At 38.2% G+C, this 21930-nt stretch overlaps 1 protein-coding gene across 2 annotated transcripts in view; it reads left to right on the top strand.

Moving 5' to 3' along the window:
• Window positions 1–21930, top strand: part of nectin3b (nectin cell adhesion molecule 3b) — a 68558-nt gene that overhangs the window by 35044 nt on the left and 11584 nt on the right. The window contains exons 4-6 of one of the 2 annotated variants that reach the window (XM_051878249.1): window positions 119–236; window positions 2169–2320; window positions 21390–21534. In XM_051878249.1, coding sequence (XP_051734209.1) covers window positions 119–236; window positions 2169–2320; window positions 21390–21534 — 415 coding nt within the window. Of the gene's footprint in view, window positions 1–118; window positions 237–2168; window positions 2321–6270; window positions 8934–21389; window positions 21535–21930 lie in introns of those variants that run through there. The other variant, XM_051878248.1, reaches the window with a different exon arrangement.

The following is a 21930-nucleotide window of genomic DNA, read 5'->3' as shown; positions in this document are numbered from 1 at the left end:
AACTGCACTCGTTATGTCATTTCATAGGGTCTTTAACAAGGCATAGCCTTACCTTACCTTTCTTGCACTACTCTGAATGATCCTTTTGTGCTTTGTGTGTGTGTGTGTGTGTGTGCAGTTGCTCCAGACATCCTGGTGCTGGGCTATGACGGCGACTGGTATGTGGGCAGGGAGAATGTACAACTGAAGTGTCGAGCCAAGGCCAACCCGCCTGCCCAGCACTTCAGATGGATCAGGTGTGTAACCACTACACTCACAATAGCCACAGCGCACAATGTCTGGAATGGGTTCAAGAGTGTTAATGTCTGTTTCTTGAACTCATCTCAATCAGCAGATGATCTCTATGATTCACACCACCAATAGTTGCCTTCAAACTGTTGGATTTCAATGCAAATGAACCAGTTTCATGAGTGGATGCCCAAACATTATACACATTCAAAGCAAATCAGTTCCCTGCCGCAAATCCATTAATTCTGTCATTAATTACTCACCATCATGTCGTTCCACACCCGTAAGACCTTCGTTCATCTTCGGAACACAAATTAAGATATTTTTGATAAAATCTGATGGCTCAGTGAGGCTTGCATTGACAGCAAGACAATTAGTAGCTTTCTGGGCATCTGAAAGTGTTAGACAAATTTAAAACTGACTACAGTGGTTCAACCTTAATGTTATGAAGCGAAGAGAATACTTTTTGTGCACCAAAAAAACAAAATAACGACTTTATTCAACAATATCCAGTGATGGGCGATTTCAAAACAATGCTTCATGAAAGCTTCAAAGCTTTACAAATCTTTTGTTTCGAATCAGTGTATCAAACTGCCAAAGTCACATGATTTCAGTAAATAAGGCTTTGTTACATCATAAGTGTTTTTCCAAATTTCAATGGTTCACCACTGGGGGGCGTGACTTTGGCATTTTTATACACACTCCGAACCACTGATTCGAAACAAAAGTTAAAATTTTAGACACACCTACTTATTCTTTGTCATAAATAACTGTAATGAAGTCACTATATTATGCCCCTTTTTACAAGATGAAATAAATCTCAGGTGTCCCCAGAATGTCTGTGAAGTTTTAGCTCAAAATACCCCACAGATCATTTGTTATACCTTGTTATAAAAGCTCATCTTTAAGTGGAAGCAAAAACATGCTTTTTTCCGTGTCGTATCTTTAAATGCAAAAGAGCTGCTGCTCCCCACCCCCTATCCAGAGTAATGCTTACAGCTCATGCCTTGGATACTTGGCCAAAAACATCAAAAACAAAACATCTGTTTGGTTTTGATTATCATCTCTATCGTGGTCACGCTCACATGACGTTGCAGTTATCATGAAAGTTTTATTTGCATGTGTTTTAAAGTCATATCAGTTTAAACTTCTGATATGCAAGTATTAAACCAAGTTCTCTTTTACATCTTATTGTGCTTAAACTGTCAAATTCAGGTTATGTCAAAAACACACAAAGTTCACATAAACACAGTCAGTTATGTCTGTGAATGTAAACTGCAGGGAAAGAAATCGCATGTGTATATTAGATCTGTGTATTAAAGTAACAGAAGCTTAATATACAATGTCTACTGAAAGACATTTGTATATTACAAAAAGAAAACAGAAAATCACTCACTGCTCTTGATTGAATAACTTGAAGAATACATTACTTGAATACTGCTGTTAAATGCTCTGGCAAGGAGATAAACATGGCGGACTGTGTACAGCTCACATTCCGTAGCCAGTCGTGGGCGGGGCCTGTGACGTCGCATTGGAGTACATTCCTAAATGACTTATTTTGACACACGGTTTCAGATTTATGGGGAAAACAAATGGATTGGACAGATTTTTACCACAATAGGGTGGTTGTGTTCACACTGCAGACATACTGTAAATATGTTCAAAAAGAATATAAAAGTGAATTTTGCACAATAATTTAAATCTGTGAAATGACATGGGAATTATGAGCAAACAAAAAGTCAAGTCAAAACTTGTTTAACAAATCATCTTTTATATGTTGACTTCCTAAACTATGCATCTTGAAGGAGTTCCCATTTATGCTGGTTACTTGTTGGCTGTGTTTGCTTATTTTTTCCGACTCATCCATTTCACAAAAAGCTTAAATTAGACTTAAAGATCTAGCTATTTGGAAGCAATTTGATGTGTTTTGTATGTTTTAGGTTGGATGGCGAGATGCCGGATGGAGCAGAGGTGGTGAATAACTCTTTGGCGTTTATGCGGCCCCTGCAGAAGAACGACTCTGGTGTTTACAGGTGTGAGGTGGCAAACGACATCGGGCTGCGAAGTCGAGACATTAGAATACGCATTCAGGGTGAGTGAGAGACTTAAAATATGACACCCATCTTACCAATGTTTGCCAGTGTATTTCCCATGTGAAGCTGGAGAAACAATGGTAAAATATAGCAACACAACCAATCAAATTTATTGAAATGTTGGCATAAATCCAAAACAAATGTGACTTCTCACTGGAAATGCCATTTCTAGTCTCCTTAAAGGGGTCATGAACTGTGTTGTTTTATTGTTTTATAATGTTTCCTGGGGTGTACTTTAAATGTTAGTATGCTTTTTGTCATAATTTAGAAATAAAAGGCATTTTTCCTACCCTGATTTTTCCTACCCTTTCCTACCCCGAGCCCTCTTATTTGAACACTCTGTTTTAAGGGGCGTGTCTGCTGTGAGACTTCAGTGTAAACGCCCACTGCTGTGATTGAAATAGCTAAGTATTACTCTCCCAAAAACCTTTAGCACATTTTTACTATTACAGCTCTCAAGGTGTTTAGTCACTGGTTTGATTTACTGATACAGACAAAGAACATCTGACTGTACATGAATCTTTACATATCAGATCAGGCATTAGAATTAACAGTTACTTACATGTTGTTGCATTACTGTCGAGTCCATATCGTAAAAGTCTGTTTGCAAAGCCACATTTTCGCTGGGTCTGGTGTCTATAAAAGCTTTTATTGAACTAACAGGACTAAGGAAGTTTTCAGTTCTGTAACTTGCAGGATATTCTTATAGTACGATGACCTATATATATAATTAAAAGCTCAAGCAAAAGTTGATTTTCTCAATTCATGACCCCTTCAAAGGAAAGGTTCACCTGAAGATGTTAATTCTATCATTATTTACTCATTTCAGACCTGTATGTTGTTTTGATTTTCTTTTTACAATCAACAGCACAAGGCTGAGTAAATTTAATTTTTGGATGAACTGTTGAGTTGCAAAGATCCAGATTATGAGCACACAAGCTCATAATCATTTTCCAGAGCATGAGGCTTTTGCCTGAAAGACATTGGCCCTCCATTAAGTTCAGCTTTGGCTCTTTAAAACAAACAAACAAACAAAAAAAAAACCTTTTGATGTTTTTTTTTTTTTTTTTTTTTTTTTTTTTTTTTTTTGGGTGGGTTTCATGAGTCATTATCTAATTGACCTCTGAGACAGGTATCTGCTGTTACACTCCATGGAGTTTATCTCCCATCATTTTTGTGTGAACATTAAACATTGAATCCAGCTGTTTAATTAGTTTTTGTGATAGAGATGCACATTACTCCTACCCCCACCCCCTGCTCTTTCTCCCTCCCTCATGAACACTTATGTCTCTGAGACTGTCACGCAGTTATACAAGGGGAGAATAGAGCGGAAGCAACCTTGACTGAGAGATGTCCTAGATTCATGAAACATTCACCAGCTCTTTTCAACCGCCATTAATTATGTATTTTCTTATCTTTATTTTTTATTTTTTTTACATTTTTTTTTTTTTGCTTTTTTTTTTTTTATGCTCTCCCCTTGAGAAAGATTCAGCATCTGCGTGCATGAAGCTATGTGTTTCTGTGTGTTGTTTACGAGTGGTTATTTAATATCAAAGTTGTCTGCCTATATCTTCTAAGAGTCCCTTTGCGTCAGTTGTTTGAGTGATGTTCCTACTAGAATGCCTACTGCTACCGTTTGCGTATTGACTGAGTGACTGTGGGTGTGAAAGTGTGTGTGTCTGCTGTTAGTCACTGATCTTTGTGCACGAGTATGGGTGGGCAGAACCTGTCCTGCATGTTAAACACCCTACCACTACCTGTGTGGTCACCAGTCATCTCCCCCAAATACACACCCACACACTCCCTCCAAACGGAGAAATTACATTTAGGTTTGAATGATCTGTACAGTGTACGGACAGGCATGGGTTACCACATACTGTACATAATTTGTGATAAATCTGGATTTTATCGATTCACAGAGAAGAGAAGCATGAAAGAGGGAGCGATTTCTGACCTTTCTGTGACTTGTCCTCTCTTTATGTCCTGTTCTCTTCCCTTCTGGACATTGATGTGCTGAGGCGAGAAGCTCTACTGTTTATTGATTTGAAACAAATTATTCTTTAACTCGCTGGGCAAAACTGAATAAATTAAAATAAATTGACATTATCCATGTCCTTGTGTTTTAAGGGGATAGTTCACACAAAAATTAAATTTATGTCAATATTTACTCATCGTCATGTTGCTGCAAACTTGGATGACTTTCTTTCTTCTGTGGATCAGACATTTTGAAGAATGTTCATGCAAATGTAAATGTAGACTTGTATGAGATGTGCAATATTTTATTAAGTCTTTTGAAGCCATACAATAGCTTTATGTGAGGAACTGTCCAAAATGAAAATCATTATCCATTTATCATGTTCCCAACATCATTGAGTCAATGAGTTGAAGTCCTGGTTCATGAACAAGCTATTCAGATTCTTGAATGAATCATTCAGACCTAGTTCGTTCAAAAAAACAAACCAAAAAACATCTCAAAAGAGCAATTTGAGAACTAATATAGTCCTTGAGTTTAACTCACTGACTCTCTATGAACTGTCTTATGTAAAAGAGCTGTGTGAATTTTCTTCAAAAATTCTCTTTTTCTATTGCACTCGAATAACCACATATGGGTTTGGAACAAGGGTGAGTAAATAATGACAACCAGGGTGCACCAGGCCCTGTGTCTTCTAATTTGCACTGGCTCCGTCCTTTGTTAGGGGAGGCCTTGGCGACAACTTTGATTTTTGGGTGGACTATCCCTGTGGTTTAATATATGCAACAAATGTTTGAACTGGGAATACTGTGGGAGTGCGAGGATATTTCTGAAATTTTTGTATCAAATGTTTCCAAAAGAATGAATGGGACATTTCAGTCCCAAACTATATAGCTGCTCTTTCCTACATACATATACATTCACCAGACCCACAGATGCATCCAAATTACCTTTGACCTTGCGGGAACAATACAGTCCAGGAATGCTTTTATGTATGCTACGTTTATTATTCATTCCAGTGAGGATAAGCAAATTATTCCCCACTTTAGCTGGAGCATTTGAACCGTGTAACCCTGAAGAGCTTGCAGCCCTGACTCCTGCGCCTCGCACGTTCTACACTCAATGCATTCACACACTTCACAGCCAGCCAAATAGCTCTCATTGCATCGGGAACAGGACACTCCGTAATGGGATAGTTTGACTTTCAGCTCCCAGCCTCAGAGAACGCTGCTTGCATAGTACAGATGCATGCCCCAGAATGCGATGAAACGCTACACGCTGCTCCCTAACACAATCAAACGATCAATGCATGGTAATGGCGTTAACCCAATCTCCTATCCTTGCACCAGTCAAGTCATGTTAGCAGTTAGGCGTAGCAGCCGTCCAATCCTCAGGCATTCTCGATGTCTGTTCCCTCCCCTCCCCCAGTAGCACGTACCCTTTCCCTGACCCCTTCCTTCCATTTTGTTTTTTCTCATCACTCAGCTATGTGGTCATCCATACTCCCTCTCTCAGCTAACACAAATTTTGCTCATTAGGTTTCATTGTTGCAGATGGCTGTACTTCGTTGTTAGCTGGAGATGTTAGTATGTAGCTCCCCATGAATCCCTTATCATGAAGATCTCAACACTTCTTTCTCTTCCATGTTTGTTTGTTTGTTTGTTTGTTTGTTTGTTTTGTTTTTTTTTCGTCTTTGCTCTGGACAACAGTTTCAGGTTTTAAAGCTGTTGGGAGGTTTGCTATCGCTTCCTTTCAATATAAGATCCGCCAAAACCTGGAACTGTCACGTCCATGGCAACAGAAGAGAGTCCTGTTGGTCATGCTAGATGTTACGATATTACAATCTTGGAAGCAGATTCATATGACTGTTATTGATATACTGATGTAGTTGGCATTGACATTATCTACTTTTCTTTGTCTGTCCATCCCTTCCTCCTACCCCCCTCCTTCTTGCCTTTCCTTCCTTCCCTCCATTAGATCCTCCCTCAACCACCACCATGCCCCCCACCACCCCTGTGCGCCTCCTAACCGCCGACATCTCTGCCACCGCACCTGGCAATAAACAGCGAGCCCTCATCACCTCTCCGACCCTGGCGCCTCTTCCAGAGGGAAGCCTAGGCACAATTGTGGGTGGGGCAGTGGGCGGAGCCCTCTTCCTGCTGTTGCTGCTCATTCTAGGCGGAGTTTATTACCAGCGTCAGCGGCGGACGTTCCGCGGTGACTACTACACAAAGCAGTATCACGGCCCCTCGGACATGCAGAAGGCTCCCCAACCCCATGAGTTGCAGCAAGTCTACAGCAAAGGAAGCCCTGACACCAAGCTCAAATCCAACCAGGATAACGGCTCCATCTACCCGGATAAGGATCGAGAAGAGTGGGGTGATTTCGACCGAGAGCGATCACCCAACGGTCGCAGCAGAGCTCTGAGGGAAGCAGGCGGTCAACTCAACCACCATAACCATCACAACCATGAGCACAGCTACCACAACAACCATCACCCCGGCCATCCGCAGACCTTTAGTCCAGCCCATCACATCCAGAGGAGCTCGCTGCAGCCGGAGCCCCGCAGGTACGCCGCTCCGCAAGTCATGAGCAACGGCTCGCCCTACATGCCAGAGAACTGCTACGACAATGACTACGTGTCGCACACTGATGGCTCAATGATCTCCCGGAGGGAGTGGTATGTCTGAGAAGGAAGAGCAGGAAGAGACTGCATAGACACTTGAAATGCTTCAGACTGCAAAACGAGACAAGGATGAACAGAGTTATGTAAAGAAAATTAGTAGGAAATGCACCTTTTCTAGTAGTTCAATTTGTTTTGTACATTAGCCTAATCATTAGTTAGCTGTTCATAGCTAGCTGGTTTAAAGGATGTTTTGGGACCAAGAGGGTATAATTCTTGTCTTTGTTTAAGATGGTCAGGCAACAAGACATCTGCTTTATGTTTCACCAATAAGCCAGTTCAAGGTTGATTTCAGGGGTGATTTAAGTTGGGTTGTCTTGCCAAATCAATAGCCAGTCTCCTTTCCTTTCCACAGTAAGGTGTACTGTGTGATTTATTTAAAAGAAAGTCATTACAACAACAAAAAAAAAAAAGCCGTTCAAACAAATGCAATTTGTATTCAGATAACCTGTCGATAAGTGTTTCAGATCAGCGCCGATGTGAGCGATGAGTTTCGATGAGTCACGTCAACTTTCAATGCTGTCACTCTGATGGAGGCAGAAATTAGCTCCTGTCAACAGCCTGGAGGTTTCCATGGCAACATTTATTTCCTCTCTTCTGGCATTCAGAGTTGGAGTGCTGTAGGGAGGAGCTAGACAGGGAGGACCATAATGGATTTGATAAAGCCCAATGGGAGAAAGCCAGACAGGATGATTGCCAAAATGGGGTGCTGTAATTGTATCAATTCAGCTTTTATTTGCATACCATGGCGTCACGATTAGCTCTGGATTTCTTTTGTTTGTGCCATCAGAAATGTTTGCCGCTGTGTGAGTCTGTCTGCAAAAGGAGATGGTTGGACAGTGTCTTGTACTTCGAAACCTACTGCCATTGTTCAACATGAAAGCTCGTCCAATATTAATGTAGCTGTCTGGCTTGTCTTCGTCAGACCATCACTGCCCAGTGTTAACAACCTCCGACTGCATTCAGCGGCTGTGCATTACGTCACAAGTCCTGTGCCTGTCTGTTGTGTGATTTGTGTGTATGTGTCTGTAATATGTAAATCCAGTCAGCTAGTGTTAACCGACAGTGTTTTGATGAATCAACTCATTGCGTGTGCAGTAGTGTTCAGATTTCTGGCCTCAGATCTCACAGATTCATGCACATAATTTAATGCAGAAGACGATAGCCTAACACACATTTGATTGCTCATTCATTTTTGGTGTTGGCTGGATCTTGATAAGCTAGCAAATGCATATAGGTTGGGTTTTGAGATATTGGAGATAATATTGTAGTGCCTTAAACTGAAGACATGCCCTGTAAGCATTATAATGTGCATGCAGAAGTTACGAACGAGTGAGTTTCATTTTCAGAAGAAGTATGTGTGTAGTTTTGAGGCGTATAATGGTCAGGATGGGTCCTGAGAACATCATTTTTGTACTGTCCTTTGTTTTGTGTGCCATTTGTATGATTTGCTTTTTGCAGATTTTCAGACAATAACTAATTGTTTTGCTCGCATTAAATGACATGTGACACTTGAGTTACAGTGCACATCAAAGAGTTATGATAAAGTAAATCAAAATATCTATGTGTACAGGTTTGGGCAATGCAGAGGTGAAAAATTCAGTGTAAACAAGGTTATGTATATATGCTGGCAGTTGGGAGAACCTTGTTTTGTATGTTTGAATTTAACGTTCTTATAGGAAGCCTGAGATTCGACGGTGGAATGCACTAGAAAACCCACCATTACACCGATTGTGATGAGAGGATCACATGTACACTTCTCCAGTACATCTTTTTCACTTTTTTTTTTTGTTTTACAAAAGATCTACTGTACAAAAAAAGAATAATAATACAGTAATAAAAAAAAAAGCAAAGAAGAAATGTATTTGCAATGTATAGATGATACTGAGCATTATTTTGTAAAATCAACTTTTGGGATACATTTGTTTTGAAATAAAGCACCTTTTTTTTTCTGTGACATGTTTCTTTGTTTTATAAGTTGGCCTCAGATCCATTTCGTGTTGGTTGGAGGGGTGACTGTTGAGGTCTTGGGCGTGACTGGTTGCTTCAGCTGCAGAAATGTTCCCTGTGGGGGTCTCCTCTACTCTCCTGGAGGCCTCCAGGGATGTATTCCTCACGCCCTCTTTTCCTTTGCTGTGGTTAACCTACTTCATCTCCGAATATCCCCTCTTGCTCTGAGCCTCATGCATATTTTGTGGGAAAGCCTGTGGCTAAAAGCTTCCTGTGGATGGGGGCTGAACTTCCTCTCAGACTTACCTAGGATAGCCTTAAAGTGTGGGGGGATTATGGACTTGTTGATTCTTGTGTTTGCACTGCTGTTCTGTCGATCTGTGTGAGAGGAGATTGGGGGGGGGGAGCTGGTTGAAGAAGGGAAGATCAAGCGCAGCAGTGGGAATAAATGGTGTTTGAGTGGTTTTTGTTTTATAGCCGAGTCTATCATCCTGTCCAATCAGCTGGTGGTGGAACAAGCTAGTAATTAGTTGTCAGATGTTCCACGATGAGTCAATGTCCGAAGTCAGCACATAAAATGTGCCTCTTTAATCCAAGACAGTGGGGATCAGGGCTAAAATGGGTGTAGTAAAGCAGTGGTTCTCAAACTTTTTCATCCGTTAGACTGCCTTGCACCCCGAATCTGGGGCAAACAGATTTGAGATGTCAAAATAATTACCTGTTGTTTTAAGTGTGTACAAATTATCCTTGATTTATAACTTTTATAAGGGGTTGGGTTAGGTGGTAGAAAATAACCTGATATAAAATCAGTGGAAGTCTATGCAATGTCCTTACTAATACAGTTAAACAACCGTGTGTGTGTGTGTGTGTGTGTGTGTGTGTGTTGAACTTTCTACTTATCAAAGAGTACTGAAAAATATTTCAGGATTTCCAAAAAAATATTAAGCAGCACAGCTGTTTCCAACATTATTGATAAGAAATTTCTTGAGCACAAAATTGGCAAATTAGAATAATTTCTGAAGGATCATGTGACACTGAAGACTGTAATGAGAAATGATGCTGAAAATTTGCCATCACAGGAATAAATTACATTTTAAATTGTTTTAAGATTATTTTAAGATTGAATGGTTATTTTATATTGTAATATTTCACAATGTTTCTGTTTTACTGTATTTTTTCTTTTTAATCAAATAAATGCAGGTTTGGTGATCATAAGAGACTTCCTTCAAAAACATTAATACATCTTACTGACTGCAAACTGATGAACGGTAGTGTACAGTGTTAAAGGCACAATATGTAAGATTTTTGGATTAAAATATCCAAAAACCACTAGAACAATGTTATATATTTTGTTGACTTGTGTACTTACATTATCCTAAAAGTTTCCAAGAATGTTTAAATCCAGAGAAATAAGCAATTTTAACCTGGACATAGACCGTGTCCGTGCGTCGCCTATCAATGACATTATACCCACGTAACCCTCAGTTTCCTGTTTTATTTTGTAGAAACCATGGAAACACTAAAGACGCTTTAATATATTTTGTGTTTTATTAGACAGGTGAGCAACTGTTTGGATGGATACATTCATCGACAGAAAACTAATCATTGTTATATAGCTCAACACAGTAAGTCTTATTGTTTAAATCTTGATTTCTTGAATTACCACGAATACCATGTTTTACCATGCCTAATATCGATCTAGCTTACTGCAGTGTGCAACAAGTGTCTCATAGTAGCCGATGAGCAAATGCAGAGTAGCACTATAACAACTTTCAAAACACAAATATATCTATATGATAAAACAGTGCTGTGTCACCCCACATGACCTGAAGAAGTGGAAGTGGCGACTGCGATATAATAAAAGTTCTTCTGAAAAAAAAAAGTTTGCGCTCGTCTCTCATTATCAATCGCTCCAGCGGCCTCGTTTCTGCTCGAACAGCACTTGGCCCTGCTCTGCTTCATACTACAGTAACGTTAATAATCTCATCCATGAACATGATTTCTGCCCGAGTCCCGTCCCACCGGCTGTAGACGTGAAGACAACACCTCCCATGATTCCGTGAAATCACAGCGTCATCAAGCTACGTCTTTGCGACCTCTAGTGGCTAAAATGTACATATTGTGCCTTTAAAGGGTTAGGTCATGCAACAATGAAAATTCTGTCATTTATTACTCACCCTCATGCCGTTCCACACCCGTAAGACCTTCGTTCATCTTCAGAACAAATTGAGATATTTTTGTTGAAATCCGATGGCTCCGTGAGGCCTACGTAGGGAGCAATGATATTTCCTCTGTCAAGATCTATAAAGGTACCAAAAATATATTAAAATCAGTTCATGTGAGTACAGTGGGTCAATATTAATATTATAAAGCAAAGAAAATATTTTTGGTGCGCCAAAAAAACAAAATAACGACTTATATAGTGATGGCCGATTTCAAAACACTGCTTCAGGAAGCTTCGGAGCGTTATGAATCAGCGTGTCGAATCAGCGGTTCGGAGCGCCAAAGTCACGTGATTCCAGCAGTTTGGCGGTTTGACAAGCGATCCGAATCATGATTCGACACGCTGATTCATTATGCTTCCTGAAGCAGTGTTTTGAAATCGGCCATCACTAAATAAGTCGTTATTTTGTTTTTTTGGCGCACCAAAAATATTCTCGTCGCTTTATAATATTAATATTGAACCACTGTACTCACATGAACTGATTTAAATATGTTTTTAGTACCTTTATGGATCTTGAGAGAGGAAATGTCATTGCTCTCTATGCAGGCCTCACGGAGCCATCGGATTTCAACAAAAATATCTCAATTTGTGTTCCGAAGATTAACGAAGGTCTTACGGGTGTGGAACGGCATGAGGGTGAGTAATAAACGACATTATTTTCATTTTTGGGTGAACTAACCCTTTAAAATAATTTAATTCATTGATTAATTCAAAGTTGGTGCTTTTCCTCAAGTTTAATTGTTTTTGATTTTTTTTTTTTTTTTTTTTTTTTTTTTTTAAATCTTCCAATCAACTTGTGTACCACTCTGCATCATTCACAGGCCATCAGGACTAAAGTAAGCACTGAAGTCTGTTCTTCTGAACAGTGCCCTTAATTGTTTACCTTAGTGATAGAAAATGACACAAACATACTCTTTATTCCTTAGAGAATAGAGACACATACGTTCCCTCAGGTATTTTAAGTCCAGGCTACTGTATAATTCCTTGGAAAGTTAGGTAGCCCACTGAAAACAACAATGTCATTCATTATACGAGCATTCACCTTATCACGGGTGAGGAGGTCACTGTCTCACTGCACTGTTTGAATAGATTCTCTAAGGAGCAGTATTACCACCACATCCCCCCCCTCCCTGCTCCATGAGTGCTTCTGATTGGTTCAATTAGACCGGTAGAATGGTTTTGTTTGCCACAGCCCCCTTCCAGGCCATTGACACCGTCCCCATGGCAACAGACTCTTCCCGGGCTCATGACAGAGAGCTTGTTCTCTTGAGGGATACCTGTGCCTCCCATCTCGCTCCCCATCATGGAGAAAAAAGAGGGTTAGAGAGTGGATAAAAGAGGGCAATTCTGCGGAAAAAATAGCGAGAGATTTTGAGAAATGGGGGGAGCTTGAGACAAGAAGAAGGGAGGAGCCAAAGATGGACCAAGGTTAAAAAGGAGAACTGGGGGATGACGATGAAAACGCATGTGTGAAGGTGAAATATGTCAATATAAATTCCTTCTATAAAAGATAGTCTGTTTAAAAGGCTGTGATCTGTCATTGTGACCAAGTAATTTTCCCCCCTCTTCCGGAGAGAATATTTCCTTTGGAAAATTTGTCATTTGTGACTCCTTCTCCCTCTCAGATATCCATCTTTTATGACATATTTTTCCAGTAATACATCACAGTGGTCATGAAATCATTCCCTCAGTGGTAGGCTGTTATTAAATGTTCAGTGCTCCATTTTAGAGAGTCTCACATTTATCAGAACTAGAGCCCTGGAAAGTGTTACTGCACTTTATTATTTCACAGTAACAGATATACTAGGTGGGGTGTACAGATATGTAACCAAATATAGTGATACTACTTGGCCTCCAGTTGGTTCTCAAAATGTCATGTTGACTCAAAAGACAAATAAGAAATCAAAAGAATGGAAATGGGCTGTGGGGGGAGTTGCTGATAGAGATAGGAGATATTCTTTAGTTCTTGCAGTGAGCACTTCAGATAGCATTTGAGGTCTTTTGTCAAACATTTACTGATTTGAGAGACCACCCAGAATCAGCTGCTCTTCTCTATAGTCGTGCACACTTAAAGCACCTTCGTAAAAATCTGGCAGTTTAAATAATGGCAGCCACAACAGAAGATGGCCTCTGACACTTGACCTACCTATCTTCTTTCATTCACCAGAACAGCCCTCTCGACGTTACTTAAGCAGTGGGATTGTCTTGTCTAGTGACCTCTATTAAGAGAGACGAGTTATATTGAAGAGTCATTGAGCCCTTTTGGTCAACTGCATCATAAACATTTGCCCCTTTCAAGGACGTTTCTCTGGTTCTTTCCATTGCCCAACAGTTTCACAGTAATTAAGACTCATGGGTCGCAAACACACAACTGAAACCTCTTCCGGTCCAACACAGACAAACTCCCTACCTGCACTCCAATATGGCTATCAGGTGTCAGGCAGCAGGGAGAGCCAGCTTTCCCCATGTAACATTTACCAGAATGCATTGTGGTGCTTCTCCCCCACCAAGCTCCTGTTATCAAATACCCGCCGAGAGCGTTGAATGAGTTACGGGGTGTCCGTGTCTGATACGACAATCTGAAACCTATAACAGTCAGCCTAAGAGAAACACCTGATCCCTTTAATCAGGTTTAAAGATGCCTGCCACCCCTGAACTGGCTCTAAGCGAGTGTGAACTTGTTTAATCCTCCTTTGCTCTGCATCACCTCTGCTCTGAGCCGTGAATTTCTCAGTCAGTCTCCAGAAACCTTAAATCTGCTTGGTAAACACCTCTTAGAAGGAACGAGAGCACCTTCAAAGGATACGGTTCAAGTCTGGGCTCACCTGTGAAAGATCTTAAGTCCGGTGGGGTTAAAGCGAGCCGCCAAAAAGACACCTGAATTATAGTCAGGGCACTTTAGCAGGGCAAAAATATTGAAGAGGGACCAACAGATCGCAGAAGATGTTTGTTGAGGATTATAGAGGGAAATGGCTAAAAAGTTCAAAAGAGGTTGTGCAGTTATATTAACAGACACACACACCAAAAAAAAAACCCCATCAGATTCTTTAAGTTTTACAATTTGCTACAGTATAATCCAATTGCCCTTATGAAAACTAATCATAAAAGGCCACTTAAAGGGATAGTTCACCCAAAAATGAAAATTCTGTCCTCATTTACTCACCCTCAAGCAGTTCCAAACCTGTATGAGTTTCTTTGTTCTGCTGAACACATAGGAGGGTATTTGTAAGAATATCAGTAACCAAACAGATCTCGCCCCCCATTGACTACTATAGTATTTCCTACTATGGTAGTCAATGGGGGGTGAGATCTGTTTGGTTACTGATATTCTTACAAATATCTTTCTTTGTGAGCAAATGATGACTGAGTAAATGATGACAGAATTTTCGTTTTTGGGTGAACTATTCCTTTAAGTGCTAGAGAGTATATTTTTTGACTGTTTCCTAACACACTTAAAAAAAAAAAAAAAAAAAAAAAAAGTACACTTTGTGATAATGTCAAATCAAAAGTTTTACTCGAACATTTTCAATCATTTTAATATTTTTTCAGGCTTTAAAGAAGTAGTTATTTTGATGTGTTGACTAACATAAAGTACATGTAAAGTACTTGATTAAAATTTTAACTTTAGTGTGCTAAAAGTGCCAAAAGTCAATATATTTTAACATTAAAGTATATTTTAGATTCACATAAATTCTTGTCAGTGCATCTGGCCGTACGCTTTAACCATAAATCAAAGTAATTATGAAATTACATATAAAGAAAAGAAACACTCCTAACTTAACTAACTGTACACTGTAAAACCGAATAAGTTGGGAAAAACTCAAAAAATGTGAGGCAATTATTTACCTCAATTTAAGCTAAATTCAAAGTTTAAGTTTATTTTTTACTCTTACATTTTAATTGTTCTTAATTTGAAATTTTTTGAGTACACTAATAACTTAAAATTTTCACGTAACCTCAATATGAACATTTTTATTAATGTAAACTTAGCTAGCTATAACAAGCTAATTCTCAAAATGCTAACTTGCTAATTTGCTAACATGTTAATAATAGCATGGTATAGCACTTGGTGAATGAGTGCAGCAATATAAAGCATTTAACATTCCTCCTCTTAAACCAAGCCGTATGCACCACTTGTCACCATGATGGTAACTCTCCAAAAACCCACATTAACAGGAACTCTTCTATTAGCATAACAAAACATTTAATCACTACTAAATCACTACATTATTATGCTGGGAAATAGAAAGCCCAGTTTCAATTAAACTTAAGTTTGTCTAAATTAAAATAAATAAGTTTATAAAACTCAAAACAATGAAACAGTTCATTTAACTTAAAATATATCAGTTTTGTGAACTTGAAAGAAAAAGAAAGTGCTAAATACTCATAAAAGTTAATTTGTTTAATTTAAGTTTGTCCTACTCAAACCAATTTAATACTTTGAGCGTTTGGGTTTACGGTGTATTTAAAATAAAGTTAAATTATAACACATTTTCATTTAATTTCATTTAACGTGCAGTTAAGTCCAAAAACATTACATTCAGTTTGCACCATATATTATTTTAAAGTATATTCGTAATAATCACTCTTTTTAAAAGTATACTAAAATTTACTTTTTTCATGAGGAAAAGCATACGATTTCTATCTTTATATGGATTTAGAGTAAATAAACCCAATTGTCTGTGGCTTTATTACTTGTATAATGTGAGGTGAATATTGTACAGCAAACAGACAGCTTTAACCCTTGTTGAACGGAACTGTAAAGAGGTCTTGTGACTAACTGTGGGGGGCCCATCTGTGGTATTACACGCCAGACGGTAGAATGATCGCCTCTCTCCTGCCCCCTCTGAGCCCTGTCACCATCCCTGACCATTGTTCCTGTACACTGAACCACAAATAATCCCAACTGAAGTTAAACCTTCAGAAAACATCTATGGAGAGATAAATAGAGACATGCTAGACTGGATGCTAAGCTATGTGCTAATTAGTAATAGAAGAGTATGGAAGGTAGCGGGGGAATTTTAGTCAAGAAACATTGCGGTTTAATGTTAGGGACATTTTCAGTTACCAACATCCTCTCTTATCCCCCAATCACTTGTATATTGTACAAAAAAAAAAAAAAAGATTGGCTATAGCCATTTCTTGTTATTATCGTTAGGAGGCTAAATGACTGGATTTCGCCCATGTAATTAGTAATTCTTCTGTTTCTAGTGTGTCATTTTTTTTTAATAGTAAAAATGGCTTCCCCTATATCCTAGTTCAATGTGTAAAGACAAAATGTAGACAAAAGCTGTGGGTTTGGGACCAATAGTTTTCAACAAACTGCCAAAATAAAAGTTTGGTTTAACTTGAAGAAATTATAACAGAAATAAAATGTGGTTCTCAAAGTCTTATTATTATTATTACCATCAATATTGCTATTATTTTTAAGGAATATAATACAACCATGATGTATTTCATCCATGTTTTAGTTTTTAGTATACAAGTTCTGTTGTGCTGCATTCACCTTATTTTTTTCATTTTAATACATTTTAAATATTGATTAAATGGTTAATTTTTTTAAATTCATTTCATTACATGCCATTTTTGAAAATTAACTGTGAATTTGTGAAAAAAATAAAATAGAAAGCATGGAATTTGAGAACAAATAAAACTTTACGAGGCCCTAAATGGAAAGGTAGCTTACTCTGTGTTTACATTTATTCTTGAGGTCTAACAAACGTGTGGAAAGCATTTCCTTCCCCTTTAATGGTATGAATTGATATTGTGATAATATTTTTGGCCATATCACCCAGCCCTAGTGATGTTAGTGGTACAGAAATTATACGCTTCACTTTTAACTCTTCACAAGCTGCAGAAGTCATATTTTTATTACACTGCCTTCTGATGTTGCCGTATGGACTTGCTGTGCAAAGATCTGTCACAAGCCTGGTTGAATCACGACTGTGCCAAACCTCTAATTCAGTGCCAAAATTTTTACTAATGTTATCCCATTGGTGCTTATTTTTACACAATTCCCTCTTCTCATTTTCCCTCCCTGATCTCCTGACACCTTACACCCTTGACCTCCTGCTCTCACTGTCTTTATTTCTCCAGTGCCAACTTCTCTCAGCCCCCTCATGGGCCGGACGTGTGCTCAGCAGGGCAAATATTTACCACTTGCTACACTTAAACGATCACTATTGAATGACTTGTGACTGAACATCCTGTTCTGTTCTCCTGTGAGAGCAGAGGTGAGCTAACAGTAACAGCACTGTAGTAATTATTGGGTTCTCAGCCATAAAACCTTAGGGGAAAACGTTCAATAATACGTTTAATTGATTTGTGTTAGGGGGAAAAAGACAAAGAAAACATTTTGTGATTATTTATCAGGGTTTTTTCTTTATTGAATACAGCATTCCCAACAGATTTAAACTGTGGAGTTTCATGCCATGGGTCAGGTGGCAAAGTTGGGTAATATGGTGTCGTTGTTCCACACTCTTGGCCAAGAAGTCTGGTGATCTTCCAAAGGGGCACTCTTTGAGTTTAATTAATCTTAATTAATGGATGTAATCCTTTTACTGGAGTCCTGTTGTGGGGATAACGAGCTTGTGATCGCACCATCCTCATTGATACTGGTGAACTTGCTAAATGAAGTTGCGCAAGAGCGTGAAACTCACCGTAAAAGTGAGCGAGAGAGGAGGTACTGTAGTAATGACAGAGAAAGAGAGTGGAAGGGAAAGCTGGAGGAAGGAGTGCAGCAAAGCATAAGAGCACTGCGGGGTGGGAGAGACAGTAACAGCAGGCTTTAAAGGAGGGCAGCATGAGGTCCTAATTACTGAGCCTTAGAGCTGGCTGACTACAGCTTGCCCCTGCCAACCTCTGCACAACCCACCCATCCACCTGACTCGCCGTAACAACAAACAGCTATTTCTCATATACTCTTACTCTTGATTAACAATTAAATCTACTAGGACAGAGGATATGCACTGTAAAATACTAATTTAATCACTGACATCATTTTCTAAATCTTATTTTGCAGTGAAATATTTAAACATACCTAAAGTGTTTGTGAATTGCTGTTTTTTTAACCTATTTTGTTCCTTTTTTGACATTTCAGAGTAAAAATAAGAAAATAATAGGGTTATAATTGATTTTATCCACTAGGAACTAAGATCTTGATAAGTGGATGTTATTGAAAAGTTTGCTAAAAAAAAAAAAAAAATAGAAGAGTAAAAAAAAAAATTATAATTTTCTTTGTAATTTTCATTGAAAATAATGGGAAAAGGTTACAAAGCAAAAAAAGCAATTGGTTAGCATCAAACAACAATTTTTTCCCCCCCATCTGGTAATCTGGTAACACTTTATTTTACATTGTCCTTGTTACATGTAGTTACTATAGTAATAACTAAATTATGCATAATTACATGCAACTGTCTATAACCCTGAACCAATCATAACCCTAACCCTATACTAAGTACAAGTAGTTAATTAATATTACCCAGTACTTAAATGTACAGTTACACTGTACACCTTAAAATAAAGTGTAACCAAAAATCTTAATAAGAAGGTTGGAGGGAAAAAGCTTAATTCTACATATTTACTCAAATCAAGTCATGGGCTGCGTCTGAAACACATACTCTGAGTAGGCACTTCTTTCGAATAAGTATACTTTGCAACTGTTAAAGGGGTCATATAATGCCACATTTACAAGATGTAAAATAATGTCCCCCGAGTGTATATGTGAAGTTTTAGCTCAAAATACCCCACATATAATTTTTTATAGCATGTTAAATTTGTCACTTTTTGAGGGTGAGCAAAAACGCTCTGTTTTTGTGTGTCCCTTTAAATGCAAATTAGCTGCTGCTCCTAAGCAGAGGGCGGGGTTTCAAGAGCTCGTGTTAGCTGTGCCGATTACCTCAGACTCACTGAAAATGTCAGAAACTTCAGCTTTTTATGTTCAAAACAGAGTTGGATAATGATGGAGAGACTCAAGAAGAAGTGACAACATGTAGAATGCAACAGGACATTTCTAAACGGTTAGTTGATGAATTTTATGTAGCTGATGTGGAGTTAACTATCTTAAAGTTATTCAATAGCATATTCTGTCATGATAATCTATTAATTGCTCGTGTGGGAACTGTTGTAAAATGCCTACAGAGCCAGAAAATATATGCTGCATGAAGATAGAACAGGTATAGTTTAAGTTTAGTTTAATTACGGTTATAACTTATGTTGTTATCTTGCATTTATGACAGGCTATTGCATTTGTGTTACGTATTGTATTGCAATAACATTGTCTTACCACTTTGTTGCATGTTCTCGGGGGCAGGGTTTAAATTTTAGGGTTAGTGATGTCACTAACCCGGAAAGAAGTTTGTTGTAGTCCTTAAACAGAGAATTCTTTAAAAGAAAATATTTCCCTTTGCATTGAACTTTGAGCGTCGTAACTTTGCAGATGTTGTTTATGCTCAAACAGCAATATTACACACTGACTAAAGTTGAAAAAGTAAAATCATAATCAAAGACCCCTTTAAAAAATCATATTCGGTTACGCTTTAGATTGGGTCCAATTCTGACTAACTATTAACTATAACTTAAAGGGTTAACGTTAGTTCACCCAAAAATTAAAATAATGTCATTTATTACTCACCCTCATGTCGTTCCACACCTGTAAGACCTTCGTTCATCTTCAGAACACAAATTAAGATATTCTTGATGAAATCCGATGGCTCAGTGAGGCCTGCATTACAAGTAAAGCCATTCAAACTCTCAAGGTCCATAAAGGTACTAAAAAAATATTTGAAACAGTTCATGTGAGTTCAGTGGTTCTATCTTAATATTGTAAAGCAAAAAGAATACTTTTTGTGCGCCAAAAAAACAAAATAACGAACTTTTCCATATCTATATGGGCCGATTTCAAAACACTGCTTCATGAAGCTTCTGAGCTTTATGAATCTTTTGTTTCGAAATAGTGATTCGGATCTCCTATCAAACGGCTAAACTGCTGAAATCATGTGACTTTGGCGCTCCGAACCACTGATTCGATTCGTAAAGTTCTGAAGCAGTGTTTTGAACTCGGCCCATATAGATATTGTTGAAAAGTCTTTATTTTGTTTTTTTGGTGCACAAAAAGTATTCTTGTCACTTTATAATATTAAGATAGAACCACTGAACTCACATGAACTGTTTCAAATATGTTTTATGGACCTTGAGAGTTTGAATGGCTTTGCTCTCAATAGAGGCCTCACTGAGCCATCGGATTTCATCAACAATATCTTAATTTGTGTTGAACGACATGAGGGTGAGTAATTAATGACATTATTTTCATTTTTGGGTGAACTAACCCTTTAATTACTGCTTATTAATAGTTAGTAAGGTAGTTGTTAAGTTTAGGATTTAGGGATGTAGAATATGTTCATGCAGAATAAGACATTAATATGTACTTTATAAGTACTAAAAACAGCCAATAGCCTAGTAATATGCAAGCTAATAAGCAACAAGTTAATAGTGAGAATTGGACCCTAAACTAAAGTGTAACCTTATATTCTATGTAGGATGAATGTGTGTAGTATAATTGTAATCTGGACATACTACATGCGTCACTTCACTGTCATTCACAAATCCTCTCCTATGGCCTGATGGGATAGTAAAGTGTCCATTGGATGCTCACTTCAGAATCTCACTGAAAGTCACCCATGGGTACTTTTTTCTTACTCTTTTATGAATGTGACATTTAACACTGATTTTCGCATACTTTATAGTGGGGAAATTGGGTATGCGTATTCAGATGCAGCATTTCACAATTAAAAAAAAGTAAAGTTATCTAGTTTTAATGATAACTGTTCATTTATTTATTTATGTGCTAAACTGTTCTGGCTGTATGAGCTTAATATTTTGCTGACTCTGCCCTCACTGTTGGTGTTGTCACATTTTTATTCATATCTTCATTTAACTGAGCTGTCTTATCTCTTGCTGTTCTGTTAGTTGTCTTTTGCAATCTACATCAACACATGCTGAGCTTAAGCGAGTCACATACAGTTGTTAGTTGCTTTCACAGGCTGTGCTTTGCTGTTTTGTGCTTTTTGTTATAATTTGTGGCATTTAGCCGTTCTGTGCCAAGATCTTCAGTGTTTTTGTCTTGTATTGTAACACACTGATGATAATTTTAGTGGAACTTGATGTACCTCCAATAACGTGGGCTGTGTTTATTTATTAATGAGCTTTTCTTTTTGCTCACTGTGTTGTGGCGCCTTTCAGACATGTCTCAGAAGCAGATGACATCTTCCATGGCTATTGCTGGGGCCGTGATGGGAGCTGTGCTGGCACTCTTCCTCATCACTGTCTTCACCATCGTCCTCCTCACAGCACGCAAGGCTCCCCCATCCACATACACAGATAAAGTGTGAGTACATGCAATATCTTCCCCTACAGATGATCTGACTTTTAACTTTTACCTAACAACATGCAAGATGAGAACTGCAGGAATGCCATCTTCAATTTCAAATACATTTCAGGCACAATGTTTCACCGTAAGCAACAGAAAGCACTCTCAGAATGTTTTGTAAAGGTTCTCGCAACATTACAAATGTTTTTAGGCTTGCTAAACATATTCAATCCTTACCATGAAAACATTATTCCTACTGAATGCTTTTACCATTGTTGTTTTGAATAACTAAAATATAAAAAATAGAGATATAAACTCACAATTGCGAGTTATAAAGTCAGAATTGCGTAATATAAAATCAGAATTGCGAGTTATAACCTCTATGGTGTTTCATCATTTATTAAATAAATAAAT

The sequence above is a fragment of the Ctenopharyngodon idella genome, chromosome 21 (genome assembly GCF_019924925.1).
Source record: "Ctenopharyngodon idella isolate HZGC_01 chromosome 21, HZGC01, whole genome shotgun sequence".
In the NCBI taxonomy this organism is placed as follows: domain Eukaryota; kingdom Metazoa; phylum Chordata; class Actinopteri; order Cypriniformes; family Xenocyprididae; genus Ctenopharyngodon; species Ctenopharyngodon idella.
Note: the sequence above shows the minus strand (reverse complement) of the source record. Positions and strands in the feature narration are given on the sequence as shown.